Source organism: Carcharhinus amblyrhynchos, chromosome 18 (assembly GCF_965287045.1).
Source record: "Carcharhinus amblyrhynchos chromosome 18, sCarAmb.v2.hapA, whole genome shotgun sequence".
Classification (NCBI taxonomy): domain Eukaryota; kingdom Metazoa; phylum Chordata; class Chondrichthyes; order Carcharhiniformes; family Carcharhinidae; genus Carcharhinus; species Carcharhinus amblyrhynchos.
The window spans coordinates 50,097,441-50,122,806 of NC_137341.1; the positions used below are offsets into that span (position 1 = coordinate 50,097,441).

A 25,366-nucleotide genomic window follows, 5' to 3' on the forward strand; every position below is an offset into this window, starting at 1 on the left:
AGAATTTCTGGCTCAGAGTTAGAAACACCATTTAGTGCACTACAGCTCTGCCCTTTCCTTGCTATCCTAACTTTAAAAAACATTTTTGACCTTAATAAAGAGTTCTTAAAGGCTCTAAATCTGGCTGATCTTGAACCTCACTGATCATTGCTGATCCTATATTGTTAAACCTCCAGAAATCTTATCGGATTCGTCTCTTTCGATCCATAAGAGGGAACAATTTAGCTTGAAAGCATTTTTGCTTGTGGGGGGTAAGCCTTGTAAAGGTTGGGCCAGTTAGCCCGATTCATTGATGTAGCTCCTCAGGTTTTGGCTATGTAGTTTGCTAGTATCGAGGCAAGTTACGAAAGGAATGCAAAGTTTACTAAGAAATATTAGTAGGTTAAGTAATTGGGCAAAAAGTTGGCAAATGGAGTTTAACGTGGGAAAATGTGAAGTTGTTCACTTTGGAAGGGAGAACAAAAGAATAGAGTATTACTTAAATGGCGAAAAACTGTAGAAAGGGACTTGGGGGTTACTAGTGCATGAAACACGGAGAGCTAGCACAGGTGCAGCAGGTAATGATGTAGGCTAAGGAATGTTGGCCCTTATTACAAGGAGATTGGAGTATAAAAGTAGGGAAGTCTTGCTGCAACTGTACAAGGTATTGGTGAATCCACATCTGGAGCACTGTGAGCAATTTTGGTCTCCTTATTTCAGGAAAGCTATCATTTCATTGGAGGAAGTTCAGATAAGGTTCACTAGGATGATCCCTGGTTTGGAGGAATTGTCTTATGAGGAAAGATTAAACAGATTGGGACTCTACTCATTGGAATTTGGAATGAAAGGCGATCTCACTGCAACATGTAGGATTCTTAAGGGGCTTGCCAGGGTAAATAGTGAGAGGATGTTTCCCCTTACAAGAGAGTCTGCGACCAGAGGGAACAACCTCAGAGTAAAGGGGCGCCAATTTAAGACTTTGATGAGGAGGAATTTCTTCTCTCAGAGGGTTATGAGTCTTTGGGATTCTTGCCACAGAGAGCTGTGGGGGCAGAGTCCTTGTGTATATTTGAGGCTGGGATAGATTTTTGATCAGTAAGGGAATCAAGGATTGTGGGGAAAGGCAGGAAAGTGGATGTGAGGGAATGTTGGATTAGCCATGATCCTATTGAATGGCAGAGCAGGCTTGAAGGGCCAAATGGCCTACTCCTGTTCCTATTTCTTATGGTCTTCTTAGCATTTAAAACTTACAATTTGGCCTTTACTTGAGATACTCCAAATATTAAAAAAACCCAAACATAAAAAATACATTAAGAGTTTTGGTTAAATGATGAAATCAAAATGTTATAATATCTTACCTTATTAGGATATAGCTGTAACATTCTAGATTTTTATTCCTTTAATTTCTCTTGGTTTACAGGTTTCTGATCTTATCATTCCCACTATGGAAACTGCCCGGCAAAGTTTCTTCCTACACGCTTTTATCTCGCACAAAGTGCCCTTGCTAATTGTGGGGCCCACCGGCACGGGCAAATCCGCCATCACAAACAACTTCCTCATGCAGCTTCCCAAAGAACATTACATCCCCAACTGCATCAGCCTCTCCGCCAGGACCTCAGCCAACCAAACACAAGATATCATCATGTCCAAACTGGACAGGAGGAGAAAGGGAATTTATGGTCCGCCCATCGGAAAACAGTCCATTGTGTTTGTCGGTGAGGGTTTAAATTTTAAGGTTTGGTGCCATAAAAATCTTTCTTTCTGTGAGAATCTATCTACTTAACACTAAGTAGTTTGCTTCATCTACTTTCTGCTTAATAACGGACAGTTGAGATTTTTAAAATTACTATTGTTGTCATTAATATTAATCCTATCATTGAAGGCCATTCAGTTCAAAAAGCTGGTTCACCACCATTAGAGGGAGCCAGTGACATAGTGATATTGTCAATGTGCTAGTAATCCAGAGATCCAGGGTAATGCTCTGGGGACCCTCATTGTTATAGGCACAGCACTGTTCATTCCGCGGCACCTTTCAGTAAAGTTCATGTCGAGAGGGCTAGAATACAAGAGCAGGGATGTACTTCTGAGGCAGTGTCAGGCTCTGGTTAGACCCCATTAGGAATATTGTGAGCAGTTTTGGGCCCCGTATCTAAGAAAGGATTGCTGGCCTTGGAAAGGGTCCAGAGGAGGTTCACAAGAATGATCCCTGAAGTGAAGAGCTTGTCGTATGAGGAACGGTTGAGGACTCTGGGTCTGTACTCGTTGGAGTTTAGAAGGATGAGGGGGGATCTTATTGAAACTTACAGAATATTGCAAAGCCTGGATAGAGTGGATATGGAGAGGATGTTTCCACTAGTCGGAAAAACTAGAACCAGAGGACACAACCTCAGGCTGAAGGGATGATCCTTTAAAACAGAGATGAGGAGGAATTTCTTCAGCCAGAGAGCGGTGAATCTGTGGAACTCTTTGCTGCAGAAGGCTGTTATTGAGTGTCTTTAAGGTTATTGAGTGTTCTTAAGACAGAGATAGATGGATTCTTGATTAATAAAGGGATCAGGGGTTATGGGGAAAAGGCAGGAGAATGGGGATGAGAAAAATATCAGCCATGATTGAATGGCAGGGCAGACTCGATAGGCCAAGTGACCTAATTCTGTTCCTATGTCTTATGGTCTTATAAAGTGGGTCCAGGTGTCAGGTTGGGGGTGAGGGGTGTGGTATCAGATGACCCAAAATCATGGATCAGGCCCAGCGATAAGGACTGACTGTACATAAGAACATAAGAAATAGGAGCAGGAGTAGGCCATCTAGCCCTTTGAGCCTGCCCCTCCATTCAATAAGATCATGGCTGATCTGAAGTGGATCAGTTCCACTTACCCACTCTCTCCCCATAACCCTTAATTCTCTTGTCTGTCAAAAACTTATCTACCCGTGACTTAAATATATTCAGCGAGGTAGCCTCCACCGCTTCAACGGGCAGAGAATTCCAGAGATTCACCACCCTTTGAGTGAAGAAGTTCCTCCTCAACTCCGATCTAAACTGCCCCCCACTTATCTTGAGGCTGTGCCCCCTAGTCCTGCTGTCCTTTCTAAGTGGGAAGAATCTCTCTACCTCTACCCTATCCATCCCCTTCATTATCTTATACGTCTCTCTAAGATCCCCCCTCATCCTTCTAAACCCCAACAAGTACAGACCCAGTCTATTTAGTCTCTCTTCATAGTCCAACCCCTTCATCTCCGGTATCAGCCTAGTGAACCTCCTCTGCACTCCCTCCAAGGCCAAAATATACTTGCGCAAGTGCGGCGACCAAAACTGCACACAGTACTCCAGCTGCGGCCTCACCAGTGCCCTGTACAGTTGCAGCAAGACCTCCCTGCTTTTATATTCTATCCCCCTCGCTATAAAGGCCAGCATTCCATTTGCCTGCTTGATCACCTGCTGCACCTGCAGACTGGGTTTTTGCGACTCATGCACAAGGACCCCCAGGTCCCTCTGCACCGAAGCATGCTGCAGCTTTTCGCCCTTTAAATAGTAATCCCTCCTACTATTATTTCTGCCAAAGTGGATAACCTCACACTTGCTAACATTGTACTCCATCTGCCAGGTCCTCGCCCACTCACTCAGCCTATCCAGATCCCGCTGCACTTTCCACACCCTCTGCGCAATTTGCTTTTCCACTCATCTTTGTGTCATCAGCAAATTTCGTCACCCTACACTCAGCCCCCTCCTCCAGATCATCTATATAAATGGTAAATAGTTGAGGCCCCAGCACCGATCCCTGTGGTACCTCACTAGTCACCAACCGCCAATCAGAATAGTACCCATTGATACCAACTCTCTGCCTTCTATTAGACAACCAATCCTCTATCCACGCTAACACCTTACCCCCAACTCCATGCACCCTAACATTCTGAAGCAACTTTTTGTGAGGCACCTTATCAAACGCCTTTTGAAAATCGAGAAACACTACATCCACTGGTTTCCCTCTGTCTACCGCACTAGTCACATCCTCATAGAAATCCAATAAATTCATCAAACACTACTTCCCCTTAATGAATCTGTGTTGCGTCTGCTCTATCAAACCATTCCTTTCCAGATGCCTCGCTATTTCTTCTTTGATGACGGATTCAAGCATTTTTTCAACTACAGACATTAAACTAACTGGCCTATAATCCCCTGCCTTTTGCCTGCTACCTTTTTTAAACAGCGGCGTAACATTAGCCGTTTTCCAATCTTCCGGCACTTCCCCAGAATCCAGCGAATTTTGGTAAATAATCACTAAGGCATCCACTATCACCTCTGCCATTTCCTTCAGAACCGTGGGATGCATTCCACCCGGTCCTGGAGACTTGTCCACCATCAGTCCCGTTAGTCTATCAAGCACTACCTCTCTAGTGACAGTAATCGCATTCAGGCCCTCAACTCCTACCATCCTTCTATCTTTAATATCCAGCAAACTATTCGCGTCCTCCTCCGTGAAGACCGAGGCAAAAAACTTACTTAAGGCCTCAACCATTTCCTCATCTCCCACCATTAAATCCCCCCTCATCCTCTAAGGGTCCAACATTCGCTCTAGCCAGCCTCCTCTTTATATATTTGTAAAAACTCTTACTGTCCTTTTTTATATTTAGTGCTAGTTTAGCTTCATAGTCTATCCTTCCTTTCTTTATCAACTTCTTAGTCATTCTTTGTTGACTTTTAAACCTTTCCCAATCTTCTAAGCGCCCACTACTTTTAGCCACTCTGAATGCATCAGCTTTTAATTTAATACTGTCCTTTATTTCCTTCGATAACCACGGCTGGTTATCCCTTTTCCTACATTCCTTCTTAACCATTGGAATATATTTCTGCTGAGCACTGATAAAGATATCCTTAAAGATCCTCCACTGTTCCTCAGCCGTCCTACCAACCAATCTGCGCCTCCAATCTACATTTGCCAATTCCTCTCTCATCCTACTGTACTCCCCTCTGTTCAAACAGAGGACACAGGTCTGGGACCCTACTTTCTCATCCTCCATCTGCATCAAAAACTCAACCATACTATGATCGCTCGTCCTAAGAGGATCCCTCACAATAAGATCCCTAATTCTTCCTGCCTCATTACACAACACAAGATCTAAGATAGCTCGCTCCCTCGTTGGTTCCGTCACACACTGTTCAAGGAAACTATCCCGACAGCATTCCAAGAACTCTTCCTCAAGCCCACTGCATCCAACTTGGGTCAACCAATCAATATGCAGATTGAAATCCCCAATAATTATCACCGCTCCATTTCTGCACACATCATTTATTTGCTTGTTTATAGCCCGCCCCACCTCTAAGTTATTATTTGGGGGCCTATAGACCACACCCACCAGCGTCTTCCTCCCCTTACTGTTCCTTATCTCCACCCACAACGATTCCACATTTTGCTGTTTGGAGACTGTAAGGGGTCTATATTCATTTTTGTCAATCTTTTTCTCTATTTTTCTCATTCATTTTGGTAGCTTATCTCAATTGGTACAGAACTTTCCCCCAGCAAATTAGAACTGTATGTGTTCAACTTCCACTCCAGGAGTGGAGTGTAAATAGGGGTTTCTATGGGAAGTCTGGGGGATGCTGCTTTGTCAATAGTGCTGTCCTAAATCCTGGTTCGCTCCGATGGATTTTGCAAGGTGTGTTGGGATGTGCTGGGAGATACTGCATGAATACACTTTTTCGCCCTTTTATAAAAGAAGATTCCCATTCAAGTATCTCATGTGTTGATTCCAGATGATCTCAATATGCCTGCAAAGGAAATCTATGGAGCCCAACCACCAATTGAGCTCCTTCGACAATTGATCGATCACGGTCACTGGTATGATAAGAAAGATACATCAAAGCTGACCATTATCGACATCTTGCTTCTCTCAGCAATGGGGCCTCCTGGTGGAGGAAGGAATGACATAACAGGTAAGAAGGTTGTAATGCACATCCTGTATTGGAGGATTATGGCAAATGTTTTGGTTTCAAACAGAATGTAATATTACTTCCTTGGCTTCTTATTGACAAGATTGAATCATTTTGCAAACTGAGATAATATTTGTAAAAGTGCATCTGAACTTCCTCCTGGTTGATTTTGGGAGCAGGTAGATTCTCTTGTCTGAATTCACATATACATGGTTAATATTGGGATATTTGTTCTGTACACACATGCCACAACCACTTAACAAGTAGCAAAGGGAAAAATACTTGAGTTGTTTCGAACCAAATCACAATTTGTGCCCTTATTTAGAGGAAGCTTGGTATTTCCTGTGGTGGACTTACACTTTGTGGGGCCCCGCACTCATCTTCATTTCTGGAGAACCTCTCTCCATGATGTCACACTCCTCCGCCAATGACATTTGCCTTTCAGATACACGATAGTTGTTGGTCTTAGTTTAGTCAATGTTTACCCCTGGTGTGAACAAATTATGCCAGAATATCTAAGGAGAATACAGTATGTGCTCTGGATGAAGGTTATTTTTAAGTTTCTAAAAAAGAATCAACGTTGATTGAACATGTCACATTTCATTAGACAGAAAATGCTAGTTTAAAATGATACTGTGATCCCAGCCTATGGTTCTCTGCTAACATGATATTTCCTGACCTTTCAGCACAATTACATAATCAACAGCGATAATATTGCGGGAGTTAGTCTGGTATGTCACCAGAGAACATTGAAGTACAGGGCAGCCAATCACTTACTCAGCTTGCTTTAAAAGTAATGAGATTGACACAAAGAGCCCCCTCATGATTATTTATAATTGGTTGGTTCTTTCCTCTGTGACACAAACACTAATCCTCGAGAAATACAATGCAGAGAGCTGAGGAACAATAAAATGCTGTTCAATTTCTATCCACCCTTGCACTAAGATGCACTTGAGCATTACAAGTCAATGTAATCTTTAGTCTCTTGCAAATTGAAAGCCAGAACGACCTCCCGGAAGATTTCAAACCAGACCACTCTCTACTTTCACCATCAGACTATGAATCTTATATCACCTCACACCTCCCCATTGTTTAATCATGTTGTTATTCAGGTGATGTTGGTGTTGACTCTGAGGTTTTCCTCAGCAGACTTTCCTAATTTTGTCTTTTTTAAAATACAAAGCCCCAGTCTAAACAATTGCTTTAGGGTTTCAACATAAATAATACAACTGTTATTTAAAATTGCCGTGGAAAAATATTTATCCTGATCAAAGTCACCTCGGCGAATTTGGATCAGCGTTTCCAGGTCTAAGCACTCAGGGCAGCACAGTTGCACAGTGGTTAACCTCACAGAGTTCTCCCCATGCCTGTGTGGGTTTCCTCCGGTGCTCCTGTTTCCTCCTACAGTCCAAAGATGTGTGGGTTAGACCGCTTGGCCATGTTAAATCACCTTAGGGGGATTAGCAGTGTAGATATGTGGATTGGGGGATAGGGCCTGGATGGGATTGTGGTTGGTGCAGACTCGATGGGCTGAATGGCCTCCTGTCCTGTACAGATTCTATGATTGAATCAGTCAGAGCCCAGTGTTGCTCTGTATTGCCTGCTGATAGGCTTATTATGAAATTCTGCCCTGTGTCTTTCATAGAAGTTTCTTCAATCTTTCTAAATGTGGACTGAGCTAATATTAGATGGAGAAAGTTTAAATGGAACTGTAAAATGTAAGCATCACTAAAGGTGACATGACAGAGGCATAGTCATAATTCAACTAAGTTAATGGTATAACACTCCAGAGTCAGCTTTCAGATTAACCCTAACCCTAACCCTAACCTTCTCTGCCTCTCTCGGAGTGCAACGCACTTGTCTTAAATTTCTATGATTGCTGCAATGACAATGAGTGAGTCTGTCCTTGAATGAATGTTTCAGAGGCCATGCCTGCATTCAGTACACATCTGTCAGATCCACTGTGCTTCGAATTTACCCCCTTTGATGCAAATTTTAACTTAACAGTCCATTTTAAAATAATTCCCATTTTTAAAAAAAATTCTTTATTCTGTTGGCGTTGCTGGAAGGACTAGCATTTGTTACCCGTCCCTATTGTCCCAATTCAGAGAGCAATTAAGAATCGACCACAGTGCGTCTGGCTCACATGTCGAGTAAGGATGGCATGTATCCTTCCCTAAAGGAATAGTGAACCAAATGGGTTTTTACACCAATCAACAATGATTAGATTTGACCTTTTTTTTAATTCCAGATTTTTATTGAATTTAATTCCACCATCTGCCATGGTGAGACTAGAACATGGGTCCCCAGAGCATTACCCTGAGCCTCGAATTACTATTCCATTACACCTCCATCTCCCCATGTATCATAGAATCCCTACAGTGCCATTTGGCCCATTGAATCTGCACTGTCTCTCGACATAGCATCTCACCCAGGTCCAACTCCCCACCGCACCCGCATAACTCCACATATTTACCCCACTAATGCCCCTAACCTACACACCTTGGACACAAGGTCAATTTAGCCGAACCAATCCACTGTTCAGCGCACCTTTAGACTGTGGGAGGAAACTGGAGCATTCAGAGGTAACCTACACAGACATGGGGAGAATGTGCAAACTCCACACGGACAGTCACCCGAGGCTGGAATGAACTTGGATCCCTGGCGCTCTGAGGCAGCAAGTGTTAACTATGTATGTTGATACTTTCCATGAGAAAATAGAAGTAAAAATGTGATTGGGGTACTGAAAAATAATAGGTGTACAATATCAATGGTGGACTTTGACATTAGATTTATAGATATTGAGTTTCCTACCAATTAAAAGACCATGTTGATATAAATTACAACTCAAAGCAGTATTTCCAAATTAGGAACTATAAAATTCAGCTTGTTGTCCGCCAATTTCTCCGGACATTTTGAAGTCACTCTCTTCTGCTGTACCTGACAGGGCGATTTACTCGCCATCTGAATATCATCTCCATTGATTCATTTGATGATGATACCATGATGAAGATTTTTACTTCCATTTCGGATTGGCATTTTGGAAAAGGATTTGAAAACATCTTTCTACGGTAAGAATCAAGAGCGTTCAATGAAGCAAAATGGAATGGGGTCTTCAGCTTTTGCATGTGAGCTGATGACACTCAACTCTTTAGATCCCTGTCAGTCACTCCAGTGTTCCTGTGTCGTCAGACTGAAATCCCATGTTGGATAAGTGGCAATTCCGTCAGCTAAGTATTGACTTCGTTCCTGCCTCTGCTCGTCTGTTGTTGAAGCTCTCATTTATGCCTTGATTGACTTTAGGCTATCCCAACACATTCCTGGCTATTTCTCACCTTCCACCCTCCATAAATGTGCGCTATTTCAAACTCTGCATCCCGTGCCTTAACTCTCACTAAGTTCCATTCCCCTATCACCCCTGCATTTGACCCATTCCTGGTCAAGCAAAGTCTTGATTCTCACCTTGTTTTCCAATCTCTCCTTGAACTTGCCTTTCTGTAATCTCTGTGAGTTCCTCCAGTTCCACAGCTCTCTGAGGTAACCACATTCCTCTAATCCTGGCCTCTTCAGATTCTCTGCTTCTAATCACTACACCTTTGCTGATTGTACTTTCAGTTGCCTAGGCCCCTACACCTCTCTGCCTCTTCACCTTTTCTTCTATACAAATGGGACATGAGCATCACTGGCTTGGCCAGCATTTATTACTCATTCCTAGTTGCCCTTGAGAAGGTGGTGGTGAGCTTCCTTCTTGAATTGCTGCAGTCCAACTCCCTTTTCCTTCTTTAAGACACTTGTTAAAAACCTACCTCTTTGACCAGACTTTGGCCATCTGACTTGATATTGTCTTATATAGCTTGGTGTCAAATTTTATTTAAAAGACTCCTGTGAAGTGCCTTGGGGCATTATAAGCATTAAATGTATAATATTTGTTGTTCTTGTTGATGTTGACTGGTAGCATTAGTTTAAAGTTGAATTCTCCTATATTTTAGAATGGGCAAGATGATGGTACAAGCTACCATGGCAGTGTATAAAGCTGCAATGGATAATTTTCTTCCCACTCCTTCCAAATCTCATTATGTATTCAACCTGCGAGATTTCTCTCGAGTGATGAAAGGAGTGCTGTTGTGTCCAAGCACTCATCTGAAGGTGGGTGATGAAACTTTTCTACAGTCTTTGAATGCCAAGCACATTGTAAAACTTGAACTGGATTTGGGGCAAGTCATTATTACGTAAAGTAAAAGAAAACTGTGCAGTTTACAAAAATACACCAGCCTCCTACAGAATTACAATTAAAAATGTCATAGAGTCACAGGGTGGGATTTTACAGCCTCGATCAACCCGAAATCGTAAAATCCCATCTGTGTCAACAGACTTTTCCATGGTTTGCCCTCCCCCCACATGCTATGATTCCCGTGGTGGGCAATATGGGAAAATGCCCCCATAGAGTTTACAACACAGAAAGAGATCCTTTGGCCCATCATGCCAGTTCTAAAAATACCTTAATCAAAAGAGAGCAGTACCATATTTGAGAGGCAGGATTATTTAATTATAGGTTGAAGTGACATAAAAGGTAATACGACCATAACAGATTTTTTTTTGCTTATCAGGCCAAATCCCAGCGGGAAATCTGTCTTACTAACCATAACCTCTTTTTGTATTCTAAATATGAAGAAAAACCTACAGATCCCAGAAGCATAGAATTCCAGTAACATTTTTAGGGTTTTAAAAATTAAAGGATTGAATAACAAGAAGAAAATAAAACTTATGCACTCAAGGTTAAAGTTACACAGTTAAAATAGCCTTATGAAATTGCCCTGATAAAACCTACTTGGTCAGAACACACAAGTAATCATCTTCTTGGCAACACACCCTTATAGTTCTTTCTCTCTAAAATTCCAGTAATATTACCCAAGGCAAAACTGCTGTCACTTTAGTAAAGCTACACTACAGCACTTTTCACTCACTTCCACTCTGTTGTGGAAATCCAAGAAAATTCAGAAGCGAGAATGTGTTCTGAAACAAAGACTTCCCTGGTTTCTGGATCGTTGCTACAGATTCCCCACCTTCCCTCATCAGAACTCAGCTCAACATCTTTCCTTAAATATCATTTTTTCTTTTATCTCCAATCCTATTGTCCTCAGCACCTCATTGAACTCAACTTTTCTAAAATATAAAATATTTCATGTTTTTCCAATGCCTCCCCCTTTTGGTCAAATAAAATGTAATACACTTCCCTTGTTTACTTATAAAATCTTTATAAATTGTAAAAATCCCTTACCATCCTTTGAAATTTAACAGCTGAGAACCAAGTCCCTACGTATCTCCGAATGCACATTTCTGAGCCTAACTTGTTTATTTATAAATCTACTTCACCATGGCTTCTTATTACAAATGCATGTATTTAGCACCTTTTATCTCCCAACTCTCCAAGACAAGTTGCCTCAATAAACCTTTGTCCCCAACTTAATTAACCCATCTATACACACACAGCCTTGTTTACCATTTCTCCCCCACAATATTTTAAAAATCCTCACAAAAGTATTGTGCCACATGCTGAAGTTTCTACCTAGGTAGAATAAATTAAAGTTCTTTGAAACAAAATGGAGGGTCCCAACCTGTTCTCAAATAAAATGTACTTGTTTGGACAATGTGTAGACTGCAGTCAGAAAGTGTCAAGGTTGATTTTTTTGTAGAGTAGGCCTACTACTTGGCACAGCTTCAGATAAGCTTTTTTATGTAAGTATATGCAGCAAGGGCTTTATTTAATATATATGTATAACATTTATATAACTCTTTTCACGACCACTGGGTGGATGTCTCCCACAAACATATCTTTGATAATGACCAAATAATATGTTTTTGTGATGTTGATTGAGGAAGGAATGAGATCTTTTACATTCACTCTGTTGGCAGATGGTTCGAGGCAGGTTTAATGTCTTGTGCGAAAACTGGCACTTTGGACACCGCAGCTGTATTCCCTGAGTACTGTACTGGAGCATCAGCCTTTATTCCTGTACTACATGAACCAGGAATCTTGTGACTCAGAGGGGAAGCCGTATGGAATAGCATGCAGTGGATCCTGTGTCATGTGAACTTCATATCAGATGCCATAACAGCAAGCCTGCTTTGAGGCAATATTAGTTTCTGTGCTTTATAAAGAGTCCTTTAGCAAGCATTTAGTCTGCAAAGATTGGAGTCCTTCAAGCATGAAAGCTGTGTGATACACAACATGTTAGCTACTCTTACAGCAGCACTTATCTTGTTTTTCAATACTGAAGCTTTTACTCTGAACAATTCTTAGAATCATAGACGTACACAGCATAGAAAAAGGCCCTTCAGTCCATCCCATCTGTGTCAATCAAAAACAAACCACCTAACTATTCTAATCCCATTTCCCAGCACTTGGCCCATAGCCTTGTGTGCCTTGGCATTGCAAATACACATCTAAATACTACCTAAATGTCATGAGGGTCTCTGTGTCCACCACTTTTTTAGGTAGTGAATGCCAGACTCCCACCATCCTCTGGGTGAAAAAGATCTTCCTCACATCCCCTCCTGTTCCTTACCTTATATCTATGCCTCCTGGTCATTGATTCCTCTGCTAAGGAGAAAAGTTTCTTCCTGTCTACTCAATCAATGTCCCCCTCCCACCCCAGCTCCAAGGGAAACAACCCCAGTCTATCCAGTGTCTCTTCATAACCAAATCTCTCCAGCTCAGGTAACATCCTGGTAAATCTCATCTGCACCCTTTACAGTGCTCGCACATCCCTCCTATAATATGGATCTAATGAACTGTTTTAATTAAATGCTGTGAATAATTTCCTTTTCCAGGAGGGAGAAAAACTGATTCGTCTCTGGATTCATGAAGTTTACAGGGTGTTTTATGACAGGTTGATAGCAGATGATGATAGGCGGACATTCTTCAAGATAATTAAAGAAACCACATCAAATTTCTTCAAACAATCTGTCGATAAGGTAACTGCAAATGCTTCTTATGATTTTGTTTCCTAGATGTTGAAAATTGCACTGGTATTACTGGGGTGGCACAGTGGCACAGTGGTTAGCATGGCTGCCTCACAGCGCCAGGGACCCAGGTTCAATTCCACCTTGGGTGACTGTGCAGAGTTTGCATGTTCTCCCCGTGTCTATGTGGGTTTCCTCTGGGACATCTGGTTTCCTCTCACACTCCAAAAATGTGCAGGTTTGGTGGATTGGCCATGTTAAGTTACCCGTTGGTGTCCAAGGATGCGTAGGTTAGATGGATTAGCCATGGTAAATGTGTGGGGTTCCAAGGATAGGGTAGGAGAAGAGGGCCTCTGTCAGAGTTAGTGCAGACTTGATGAGCTGAATAGCCTCCTTCTGCACTGTAGGGATTCTATGATTCTACTTGGGGAAACTAAAACAAAGAGCAGGAATGAGAACTTCACCACAAATCTCTGCTCGTTCCTTACCCCCTAATCTCATCAACTAAATCTTTAAATCTGTTCTGCTGTCAAGGACATTTGGATCGCACTTTGCTTAGCAGCTCACTCCAACTTTGCCATCATTGGTGGCCCCATGAAGAACAAAGAGCTCCCAATGGCATTGCTGGAGGAATTGTGGGAGTGCACAAGTCTTTCTGCCATGCCAGGGTGATCCATAGAACAATGAAACATAAACTGGCACTGAGAGAGAAGGATGCTGCCCTGGTTGTAGCCAATTTCCCCAAAGTTACCCAACAATTGTGACACAAACTCATTTAACCAGTATATTATTCATTGTGTTATTATTTAAAGTTTAGCCTTCAATGTAAGGTAGGGCCGCCATTCTCCAATCCCACCGCACTCATTTGTTAGCGCAGCGGACCAGGAGATTCTTGTCGGCTGATTGCAAGATTCACGCATGTGTTCCCACCATGATAGCGTCCCCCAGCACCGGATTTCCGGCGGCATCAAGTCCGCACTGGAAATCAATGAGAATATTTACATATTCATTTGAATTTCATTTAAATCTGATCAGTGGGCCCAGGATTGAAATCTCTGGGCCTGCTGGCAACTCCACCTCCCCCCGCACCCCCCCCACCTCCCCCCGCACTCCTCCCTAGTGCACTCCAGCGGGATTTACAGTTAACTCCCCACGTTCGGGGAACCTGACCCTGCTGGAGTGAGGGGGGGGGGTAATTGGGACCCCCAGAGAGTTGGGCAGCAGGGAGGATGGATAGCCTCTGGGCATTGGCACTGCCAGCCTGAGCGCCCTGGCACTGCCCAAGTGGTATAATGAAAATGCCCAGGGGGCACCTTGGCATTATCCATCGGACAAGGGGCAGGGCCAAGGGAGTGGGACCTAATGGGGATGGGGCCTGATGGAGCGGGACTCGTGGTAATCGGTGGTGGTGGGGGAGTCCCGTTCCACTCTGCTGACAGGATCGGTGGGGGAGGGAGGGTGGCCAGCGATGAGGGGTGGGAGGGGTCAACCTGCTGGGGGGTGGGTGCCACATGGGGGGGATAATTGTCAGGGGAGGGTGAGGGCTGGAGATCGGGACAGGCGGGGAGGGGGGGTTCAGGGCTGGCCTGGGAATGGTCAGGGGCCCACGATCAGGCCATGGGGGGGGTTCAGAGAGCTGAAAATACGGTGGGGTCAAGCGTCTGGCCAGTGATCAAGCTGGCTAGCAATCAGGAGTCCGGCAGTGCGGGGCCACTGCACATATCGGCGCTGACAGATTGTCACATGCGCAGTGGCCCACTCAGCACTATGCTGCTGGCCTCTCCAGCAGGAATAAGCCTGCCCAGAGCTTTATAATGATATTCATGCTGGCGGCCTCTGCAGTGCACAAAGAGTGGGAGATTCTTCCCTGAACTCACACTGAAAAAGCTATGTGAATTACTCCAGTTTTCACGTGAATTCAACATTTAGAATTTTTTTGGGAAGAATTCCAGCCTAGGTTCCTATTAGGGATAGTGGGTGTAAAAGATATTGGAGTGTCGGGTGAACCATGATTGTATTAAGTGGCAGAACAACAATGTGGTTAATCCCTCAAAGCCCTTTAAAAAGGCCTAGAAAGCAGTCCAGTTTCAGAGCAATTGTTTGGTTTGATTGTTTTCTTTTCTCTTTGAACAAAGAACAAAGAAAATTACAGCAGGCCCTTCGGTCCTCCAAGCCTGCACCGACCATGCTGCCCATCTGAACTAAAAACCCCTATCCTTCCAGGGACATATCCCTCTATTCCCATCCCATTCATGTATTTGTTCATATGCTCCTTAAAAGTCATTATTGTATCGGCTTCCACTACCTCCCCCAGCAGCGAGTTCCAGGAACCCACCACCCTCTGTGTAAATAACTTGCCTCATACATCTCCTTAAAGCCTTGCCCTGGCACCTTTGTTTTATGAGTGTACTGTGAAAATAATCCAAATGAAAAACACACAACCCTAATGCAATCTGTTTCCATCCATACCCTTTAGGTTTTGAGCCATTTAACTCCATCGGGAAAAGTTACTGATGACAATATCCGCAGTCTGTTTTTTGGAGATTATCTAAAGCCAGATGCCAGTATAAAGGCTTATGATGAGATTATAGACTTAAAACAACTTACATCAATCATGGAGTACTACCTGTCAGAGTACAACAATGTCAGTAAGGCTCCAATGTCCCTGGTTATGTTCCGCTTTGCTATAGAACACATCTCCAGAATATGCAGAGTACTAAAGCAGGACAATGGCCACTTGCTCCTGGTTGGTATTGGTGGGAGTGGCAGACAGAGTGCTACCAAACTGTCCACGTTCATGAATGAATTTATCCCCTTCCAAATTGAAATTACAAAGAATTATGGCAAAGTTGAATGGAGGGATGACGTTAAAAAGATCATGATCAAGACTGGAGTTGATGGCAAACAGACTGTCTTTATGTTCAGTGACAGCCAAATTAAAGATGAGTCATTTGTGGAAGACATCAACATGTTGTTGAACACAGGAGATGTACCTAATATCTTCCCAGCAGACGAGAAAGCTGAACTCCTTGAGAAGATGCAAAGTGTGGCTCGGACGGATGGGAAGAGAATCGAAGCCACTCCACTTTCATTGTATAATTACTTTATTGAAAAAGTAAAAGCTAACCTGCACGTTGTATTAGGTAAGATCTCATATTCTTACATCCCTACAGTGACTACACTTCACTGGGCGGCACGGGTGGCACAGTGGTTAGCATTGCTGCCTCACAGTGCCAGGGACACAGGTTTGATTCCCACCTGGATCACTGTCTGTGTGGAGTTTGCACATTCTCCCTGTGTCTGCGTGGGTTTTCTCCGGGTGTTCCGGTTTCCTTCCACAGTCCAAAAGATGTGCAAGTTAGGTGAATTGGCCATGCTAAATTCTCCCTCAGAATACCCGAACAGGCACCAGAGTGTGGTTACGAGGGGATTTTCACAGTAACTTCATTGCAGTGTGAATGTAAGCCTACTTGTGACTAATAAATAAAACAAGAACTAATAGCATCCCTACAGTGCAGAAGACTTGACCCATTGAGTCTGCACAGACCCTCCAAAAGAGCACCCTTCCCAGACCCAATGCCCTGCCCTGACCTTGTAACCCTGATGTGGAGATGCCGGCGTTGGACTGGGGTAAACACAGTAAGAAGTCTCACAACACCAGGTTAAAGTCCAACCAGTTTATTTGATAGTAAACTCACAAGCTTCTGAAAGTTGGTTGAACTTCAGCCTGGTGTTGTGAGACTTGTAGCCCTGCGCAGTGATCATGGCTAATTCACCTAACCTACACATCTTGGGTCTGTGGGGGTGGGGGGGAACCGGAGCACCTGGAGGAAACCCACACAGACACAGGGAGAACATGCAAACTCCACAGTCACCAAGGCTGGAATTGAACCCGGGTCGCAGGTGCTGTGAGGCAGCAGTGCTAACCACTGTGCGACCTCAAAAGTGCTAAATATGTGTAATCTTTCTATCTATCCATCAATATGTCTCTCAGTTTGGAGTGTTCTAAATGTTACTTCAGTTATGATATACAATGTGGTTACATTGATAGCTTCAATTGAATCCAAATTAAAACTGCTAGTATCACAAGAGTGGATCCAGTTCCAATTTAAATCTTGTTCAGATCAACCGAAGGTAATTTGGCAGGAGCTGTTTATTGGAATGAGCAGCTCACTCATTCCAATAATTGGCAGCAGCCTATTTCACTCTTCCTTTTGTTAAAGACAAGCAGTCTTCCACAAACCTAAGGACCAATGGCGATAAAGCACCATACAATTAAAATGTACCGTTGGATTTCATTGTATTATCTAATTTGACCAAGGATCATTACTTAAATGAATCGATTTAATTCAACTATCTGATGAATGAGTGGAAAATCCTTCATAAAAACAGAAACTGCAGGAAACATTCAGCAGCTCTGGTAGCATCTATGGAGAGCAAAACAGAGTTGATGGGGGAATTTTGCAGCTGCGCTCACCCAGAGACCAGAAAATCCCACCCGAGGTCAACAGATTGTTGCTTGGTCCGTCTCCCCGCCCGCTACGATTCCTGTGGCTGGTGGGATGGGAAAATTAGTCCCCCCAGTGTATTGAATTTCCTCTCTGTATCTGTTCTGAACATTCTGTCTGCGTGGAGTTTGCACATTCTCCCCGTGTCTGTGTGGGTTTCCACTGAGTACCCCAGTTTCCTCCCACATTCTGAAAGACGTGCTGGTTAGGTGCATTGGCCCAAACAGGCGCTGGACTGTGGCGACTAGGGGAATTTCACAGTAACTTCATTACAGTGTTAATGTAAGCCTTACTTGTGACTAAGAAATAAACTTTACTTTTACTTTACTTTGTATTCTTACTCTGCTTGTTTAAAACTGATGCTTTTCCTGTCAGAATAAACCTCTTACATTTCAGCTATGGATTTAACAATGTGGGGAAATCAGTATTCAGATTCAAAATAAGTTATTTTCACACCATAAGGCCTGGAATTCTGCAACCTTACCCGTGGCTGGGATTCTCCGGTCCTGCTGTAGTGAATGAAGTTTTGGCTGAGCGCCAAATTCTCCGCACTTGCTGGTGGGGCGAATGAGATCAAAGAATTCCAACCAAGATATCTCAGTGCATCATATTCTTGTTCTTGCCGTGCTTTTCCTGAAATGCTTTATGGGTAAATTTCTTTTTGCAGTCATGAGTCCAATTGGAGATGCCTTTCGGAATCGTCTGCGAATGTTCCCATCACTTATAAATTGCTGTACCATTGATTGGTTCAAAGTTTGGCCGAGTGACGCTTTAGAAATGGTGGCACACAAATTCTTGGAAGATGTAGAATTGGAGTATGAAGTCAGGAAAGAGTAAGTCAGCAGGTGACATTTAATTTCATTGCAGCAACACATTTCTATACAGCAGCATTTTGATTTGTCCATCCATGTAGCCTTTGTACCAAGTCATAGCGAATGCTGCACAATGCACAGCTGACAATTTATACTGAAAATTCATTGATGGTGGAAAGCAAACAAAAAAAGTATGAGGTCAATGAAGAGATAGTGGTTTTGTAATGGCCACCTATGGCATGTTCTGCATCATATTCTCAATTAAGACTGACAGGATAACACAGAAATAAGTTACAATATAAATGGACGCAGTAAGAAGTCTCACAATGCCAGGTTAAAGTCCAACAGGGGGTTTATTTGGAATCACGAGCTTTCTAACGAAAGCTTATGATTCCAAATAAACCTGTTGGACTTTAACCTGGCGTTGTGAGACTTCTTACTGTGCCCACCCCAGTCCAATGCCGGCATCTGCACCAATATAGGTGGAAGTATTGCATGGTTGATTATGAAGGTCTGCTTGCAAAAGTTATAGCAAGTTTTTTAGCTTTTAAAAAGAACTCATGGCATTTGGGGAAAACTGCAGTGTGGATGTCATTGTGCAGTCACACAGATATCTCTACAACCAATGGCATTTTTCACACATGTTCTAAGTTAGTTTATGTGCAAAGAAATTGAATTCCCTGCCTTAAAGTGTTTCACTTGATTTCGGAAGTTAAATTTCTGCTGAGTTAATATATAATGCTCCATACTTTTGCCATAGTTCAACCCACAGTTTCCAGAATAAACCTATTTCATGAAGTTCTTGCACAATTTTCTGTTGCGTGAACATTTGTAGCTTTTTTAAAAGTGTGCCATTCCGTCAGAAAGAAATGTAAAGGCTACTTTAGAAACATTTTTAAAATTGTGATTGATCAACCATATGGTAATATAATAATCAATTTATAAATCTGTGCATAAAATATCATTTGTAAGTACATGTGATGTGAAACAGAGAAAAATACACTGTAAACATGAATCTTGAAGATGCCAATGTTTTTTGCAGAGTTGTTGCACTATGCAAGTATTTCCAAGAGAGTGCAAGAAACCTTTCGACTAAATATTTCTCAACGTTGAGGAGATATAATTATGTGACACCCACTTCCTACCTGGAATTAATCCTGACCTTCAAAGTTCTGCTTAATAAAAAGAGGCAGGAAGTTGATCTGATGAGAAATCGTTACCTTGTTGGTCTAGAGAAATTAGAATTTGCATCTTCACAGGTGAGTTTACACCCGATGCAGTCTCTCGTTCCATTTCTGATTATTTTGCCAGTGTCGCTTGAAGTAACTGATTTTATTTTCTATAGACAAGGACTTGAGGAGAACATTCAAAATGCAGGGAAAAAGAAATTACTGAATTTAATCCTGGCACATGTAGGATGTACTTTACAGTGATGCAAAAAAGGAGTGTAATTAAGGAATCTAGGTTTAGCAGAGATGTATAATTCTAGTGCGGCATCGGACCTGGTTAATAAGGAAATAAGGGGATGTCAGTATTGATAAAAAAAAATGCCATTTGCAGCACTGGTGAGGAATGAGATTGTTGAGGGGGTCAACAACAAAAGTTTATTTGGTTAGAATAAAGAACAGTTGGGGAGCTGTTGGGTGTTTGGATGGTGCTACATATTGTGAAAGAAATAGTGGAACAACTTTTAGGCAAATTGCAGAAAAATATGAGAACTAGTGATAATCAATTATCCTAATATGGACTGGGTTAGTGACAGTGCCGCTCCTGGACATGAACATTGTGTTGCCAGCCTAACAATGAAGAAAGGTCAACGCTAGATTACTAGCATTATATAGTATGTATTAAGGATTTGGAAGAGGGGACTGAATGTATTATCTCCAAATTTACAAATGATACAAAGTTGGGTGGGAGGGTGAGCTGTGAGGAGGATGCAGAGACGCTTCAGCACAATTTGGACAGACCAAGTGTGTGGGCGTGTGCATAGCAGATGCAGTATAATGTGGATAAATGTGAAGTTATCCACTTTGGTAGCAATAATAGAAAGACAGAGTATTACTTGAATGGGTGTAAATTGAGAGAGGTGGCTATTCAGCGAGACCTTGGAGTCCTCGTGCATCAGTTGCTGAAAGTAAGCGTGCAAGTACAGCAGGCAGTAAAGAAGGCAAATGTTGGCCTTCATAGCGATAAAGCATAAAAATGCCTATCAAGAGGAGGTCTAACTTCAGTGAGTTGAAAAGGAACCTGGCCCAGGTAGAGTCAAATCAAATTTGTTAGGCAAAGCACTATTTGGGCAGCCTTAAAGGCTTGGGTACGGAGTCAGCATATTCTTATTAGGGGTCCAGACAAAACAACCAAAGCAGAGTTTGATTACATATATAGAGGTTAAAATGGACAGAAAAAGGACTTAATAAAACTGTGGAGAAACAAGCTGGTTAGAGAAAGCACAGAGGGAAGCTAAAAAGGTATAATGGGGAAAAGATGTGAATAGATTAAAACAAAAGCAAAATACTGCAAACAGTGGAAATGCAAAATGCTGGAAATACTCAGCAGATCTGGCAGTGCCTGTGGAGAGAGAAACAAGAGTTAATGTTTTGAATCCAATTTGATTCATCCTTGGAGCTGAAGAGTCATATTGGACTTGAAACGTTAGTTACGGGGGGGAGGTTCTCCAGCACTTCCTGGTCCCTTCGAAGTCAAGCTGGGTTCACTAATGGCAGCACCGTTAAAGAATGTAAACCGCCATTGACTTTGGTGGGACCAGGGGATCCTGCCAGCAGCTGATGGGAGCTGCCTCAGCAGTGGGGACCAAAGCCCCTGGGGTCTGGATACTTCCACCTGCTAACTCTGTCTCTCTCTCCACAGGTGCTGCCAGACTTGCTGAGTTTTTCCAGCATTTCCTATTTTTATGTAAATAGACTACCTGGTTCATTTCTAAATCAATAAAAACTAAAATGGGTGGTTTTTGAAATATGCTCTGTGGCTGGAATTATTCAGTCTTGTACCTGCTGCCAGCAAGAACAGAGAATTTTGTGCTCAGCCAAATCTTCATCTAATGCAGCGGGACTGGAGAATCCCAGCTGCGGGCAATGTCGGAGAATTCTGTCCAGCAAATTTGGTACCTCTGTGGTGAAGGCAAAAGTTAATTATTTTAATTCCGGTCAAGAAACCTTGGGTCTCCTGCATTTTATAACCCTCAGAATTCTTAATTCCAGATTTTAATTGAATTCAAATTTCACAATCGACTGGGGTGGAATTTGAACCTGGGTCTCTCAATTATTTATCCAGGGACCACCGACTGCCCAATGGGGGTGTTGGTTTAGGTCAGTTAGCTGGACAGCTGGCTTGTAATGCGAAGCAACGCCAACAGAGTGGGTTCAATTCCCATACCGGCTGAGGTTATTCATGAAGGCCACTCCTTCTGAACCTTGTCCCTTGCCTGAGGTGTGGTGATCCTCAGGTTAAATCCTCACCTGTCAGCTCTCCCCCTCCAAAAGAGGAGAGCAGCCTATGGCGACTTTACCTTGAAATTACCGTTAAGAAGGGATGAAAGCAAATTACTGCAGATGCTGGAATCTGAAATCAAAAGAGAGAATGCTGGAAAATCTCAGCAGGTCTGGAAGCCTCTATAAGGCGAGAAAACAGCTGATGTTTCAAGTCCAGCTGACCCGCTGACAAAGCTTTGACAAAGGGTCATATGGACTCAAAACGTCACCTTTAAGAAAGGACTGGTTAATTATTTCCCCATCATACTGGGTCAATGTACTGCATAATGTTTCATATACAATTGTATATGACCTTGTGAACATTTAACATAGTTATTTCTAGTTGTCACTTTCTATTAGAAATCAGTAATGCAGAGAGAATTGTGACCCGCCATTAGGTGTCTGTGATGCAAAAGGAATTGACAGACCTGCAGCCAGAGTTGATCAAGACTTCCGCCGAGACTGACAAGATGATGATAAAAATTGAAGAGGAGACAGTTGAAGTTGATGCCGCAAGGGAGTTGGTCGCAGCAGATGAAGCAGTGGCAAACGAGGCTGCTGCTGCCGCACAGGAAATTAAGGTGTGACACAGCCAGCCTTCCTGTTATTAACCAATACTAATCTTCACACAAGGCTGATCTTAACTGGGATTTTCCAAGTTACCTTTTAGGATGTTGCTGTAGTCATGAAAAATGTCATTAAATGCAAATGGTTTCTGTGACATGTCACTTAAATTTGTGGTTTAGCTCACGACATTAAATGGGATTGTCAATTTTTTTTTAAATTCATTCGTGGGACATGGGCGTCGCCAGCATTTATTGTCCATCCCTAATTTCAATTGAGAGTCAACCACATTGCTGTGGTCCTGGAGTCACATGTAGGCCAGACCAGGTAAGGACAGCAGATTTCCTTCCCTCAAGGGACATTAGTGAACCAGATGGGTTTTTTCTGACAATCAACAATGGGTCATCAGTAGATTCTTAATTCCGGATGTTTTGTTGAATTCATATCCCACCATCTGCTGTGGTGGGATTCAAACCTGGGTCCTCAGAATGTTAGCTGAATTTTGGCGTTAATAAGTCTACAATAATACCACTAGACCAACGCCTCCAGTAAGGAGTGCCCATTAGACCTAAAGATAAATTAATGGGTAAGCAGCTAACTTAAGAACATAAGAAATAGGAGCAGGAGTAGGCCATCTAGCCCTTCGAGCCTGCCCCGCCATTCAATAAGATCATGGCTGATCTGTCGTGGCTCAGTTCCACTTTCCCGCCCTCTCCCCATAACCCTTAATCCCCTCTCTTATCAAAAACCCATCAACCCGCGTCTTAAAAATATTTAGCGAGGCAGCCTCCACCACTTCAACGGGCAGAGAATTCCAGAGATTCACCACCCTTTGAGTGAAGAAGTTCCTCCTCAACTCCGTTCTAAACCGCGGCCCCTTTATCTTGAGGCTGTGCCCCCTAGTCCTACTGTCTTTTTTGAGCGGGAAGAGTCTCTCCACCTCTATCCTATCCATCCCATTCATCATCTTATACATCTCAATGAGATCTCCCCTCATTCTTCTAAACTCTAACGAGTACAAGCCTAGTTTATTCAGCCTCTCCTCATAGCTCAATCCCCTCAACTCCGGTATCAGCCTAGTAAACCTCCTCTGCACTTCCTCCAAGGCCAAAACATCTTTGCGCAGGTGCGGCGCCCAAAACTGCACACAGTACTCCAGCTGCGGCCTCACCAATGCCCTATACAGCTGCAGCAAGACCTCCCTACTTTTATATTCAATCCCCCTCGCTATGAAGGCCAGCATCCCATTCGCCTTCCTGACCACCTGCTGCACCTGCAAGCTGGGTTTTTGCGACTCATGCACAAGGACCCCGAGGTCCCTCTGCACCGTCGCCTGCTGCAGTTTTTCGCCACGTAAGTAATAGTCCTTCCTACCATTATTCCTGCCAAAGTGGACCACCTCACACTTGCCATCATCAGTTATTAAAACAAAATGGTAAATAATGCTTAAATTAAGGAATCATTGATTATTTTACTTTGTATAGTGATACTAAGCATTTTGCAGACTTAATTGAACGGGATTAACACGTTATAGAGATGTAGGAAGCAAATTGGGGACTGAAATTATGTTCTAAGAAATGAACTGCTGATGAGAAGTATTTGCTGATTTTTCTGTGTTCATTGTGGCAGCACAGTGGCACAGTGGTTAGCACTGCTGCCTCACAGCACTGGGGACCCAGGTTTGATCCCTGGCTTGGGTCACTGTCTGTGTGGAGTTTGCACATTCTCCCTGAGCCCCTGGGTGATCCTGTTTCCTCCCACAGTCCAAAGACCTGTAGGTTAGGTGGATTGGCCATGATAAATTGTCCCTTAGTGTCAAGGGGACCAGTTAGGGTGAATGCATATTATTATGGGAATAGGGCCTGGGTGGGATTGTATTCGTTGCAGACTCAATGGGCTGAATGGCCTCCTTCTGCACTGTAGGGATTGTAATGGAGCTTGTCTTTTTCTCTGAAGCACAGGGCATTTCACACATTTAACACATAGCAAGATATTGTTCACTTGAATATAATGTTTTACTTTATCTCTTTTGGAATGTCCTTGCAGGCCGAATGTGAGGGAGATCTTGCAGAAGCCATGCCAGCACTGGAGGCTGCTGTATCTGCCCTCGATACTTTGAAGCCTGCTGATATCACAGTTGTGAAGACTATGCAAAATCCACCGGGTCCCATAAAGCTGGTGATGGAAAGTATCTGTGTGATCAAAGGGATAAAGCCAGAACGAAAACCGGATCCAACTGGATCAGGTATTGGATTTACTTCATCACAACATTAATTTACCCTTCTCATCGCAACTGTTTTACATTAATGTAATGATATTTGGAGACAGGGAAGCCGAAGGAATGCTGTCCCGGAAGATCTGATTTGAATCCACTGAACCAGCTCTTGAAACTGGATGGCAAAATCCTTGGCTGAATTCTCTGGCCATTCATGCTAGCAGGATTCTCCAGTCCCACGGCAGGAACGGAGAATCTTACCACCCACGAATGCCGCACCAGCTCCGACCACTGAGCAACATGCAGCTGGGAAGTAAGAGAATTCCACCCCTTGTCTACAGTGGTGATGGCCCAGCTCAGTGGCATGTGATGTTCTATATTGGGGAACAGAAGATTTACATTTATATAGTGCCTTTCATCAACACTGAATGCCACAAAGCATTTTACAGTCAATGGGTGGCCCTGCATATGCGGCTAATGCTTCTATGGTATTCTCTAAGTTATTTGCAGTCTCAATATCTGAGCTGGTTGCTGTTAGTGTGAAGATGAGTGGTATTGATAGAAACTAGAAGCAGGAGTAGGCCATTCAGCCCTTCGAGCCTGCCCCCGCCATTCATTTTGATCATGGCTGATCATCAAATTCAATATCCTGATTTCCCCCCCTTCCCTCCCATATCCCTTGATCCCTGTAGCCCCAAGCAGATTAAGATTTTAATTATTGTAGTTAAGTGATTCCTCAAGTTGGAACAATTATTTCACCTTTTACCCTTCAATTGGAGTGGCAAATACATATTTATCTAAAAAATGTTTGCAACATAGGTGATTTTACAAACATTCCCCCCACCCCACTGGATATATTTCTCTGATAAACTGGTAATAATAATTTTTTTTAATTCATTTGTGGGACATGG

At 43.0% G+C, this 25,366-nt stretch overlaps 1 protein-coding gene across 1 annotated transcript in view; it reads left to right on the top strand.

The window, feature by feature from the left end:
- Window positions 1-25,366, top strand: part of dnah3 (dynein axonemal heavy chain 3) — a 147,174-nt gene that overhangs the window by 96,299 nt on the left and 25,509 nt on the right. Inside the window, exons 31-40 of the mRNA XM_080206991.1 lie at window positions 1,400-1,694; window positions 5,729-5,908; window positions 8,853-8,976; window positions 9,895-10,051; window positions 12,737-12,880; window positions 15,345-16,011; window positions 18,044-18,209; window positions 19,231-19,447; window positions 22,075-22,257; window positions 24,287-24,485. Coding sequence (XP_080063117.1) covers window positions 1,400-1,694; window positions 5,729-5,908; window positions 8,853-8,976; window positions 9,895-10,051; window positions 12,737-12,880; window positions 15,345-16,011; window positions 18,044-18,209; window positions 19,231-19,447; window positions 22,075-22,257; window positions 24,287-24,485 — 2,332 coding nt within the window. The remainder of the gene's footprint in view (window positions 1-1,399; window positions 1,695-5,728; window positions 5,909-8,852; window positions 8,977-9,894; window positions 10,052-12,736; window positions 12,881-15,344; window positions 16,012-18,043; window positions 18,210-19,230; window positions 19,448-22,074; window positions 22,258-24,286; window positions 24,486-25,366) is intronic.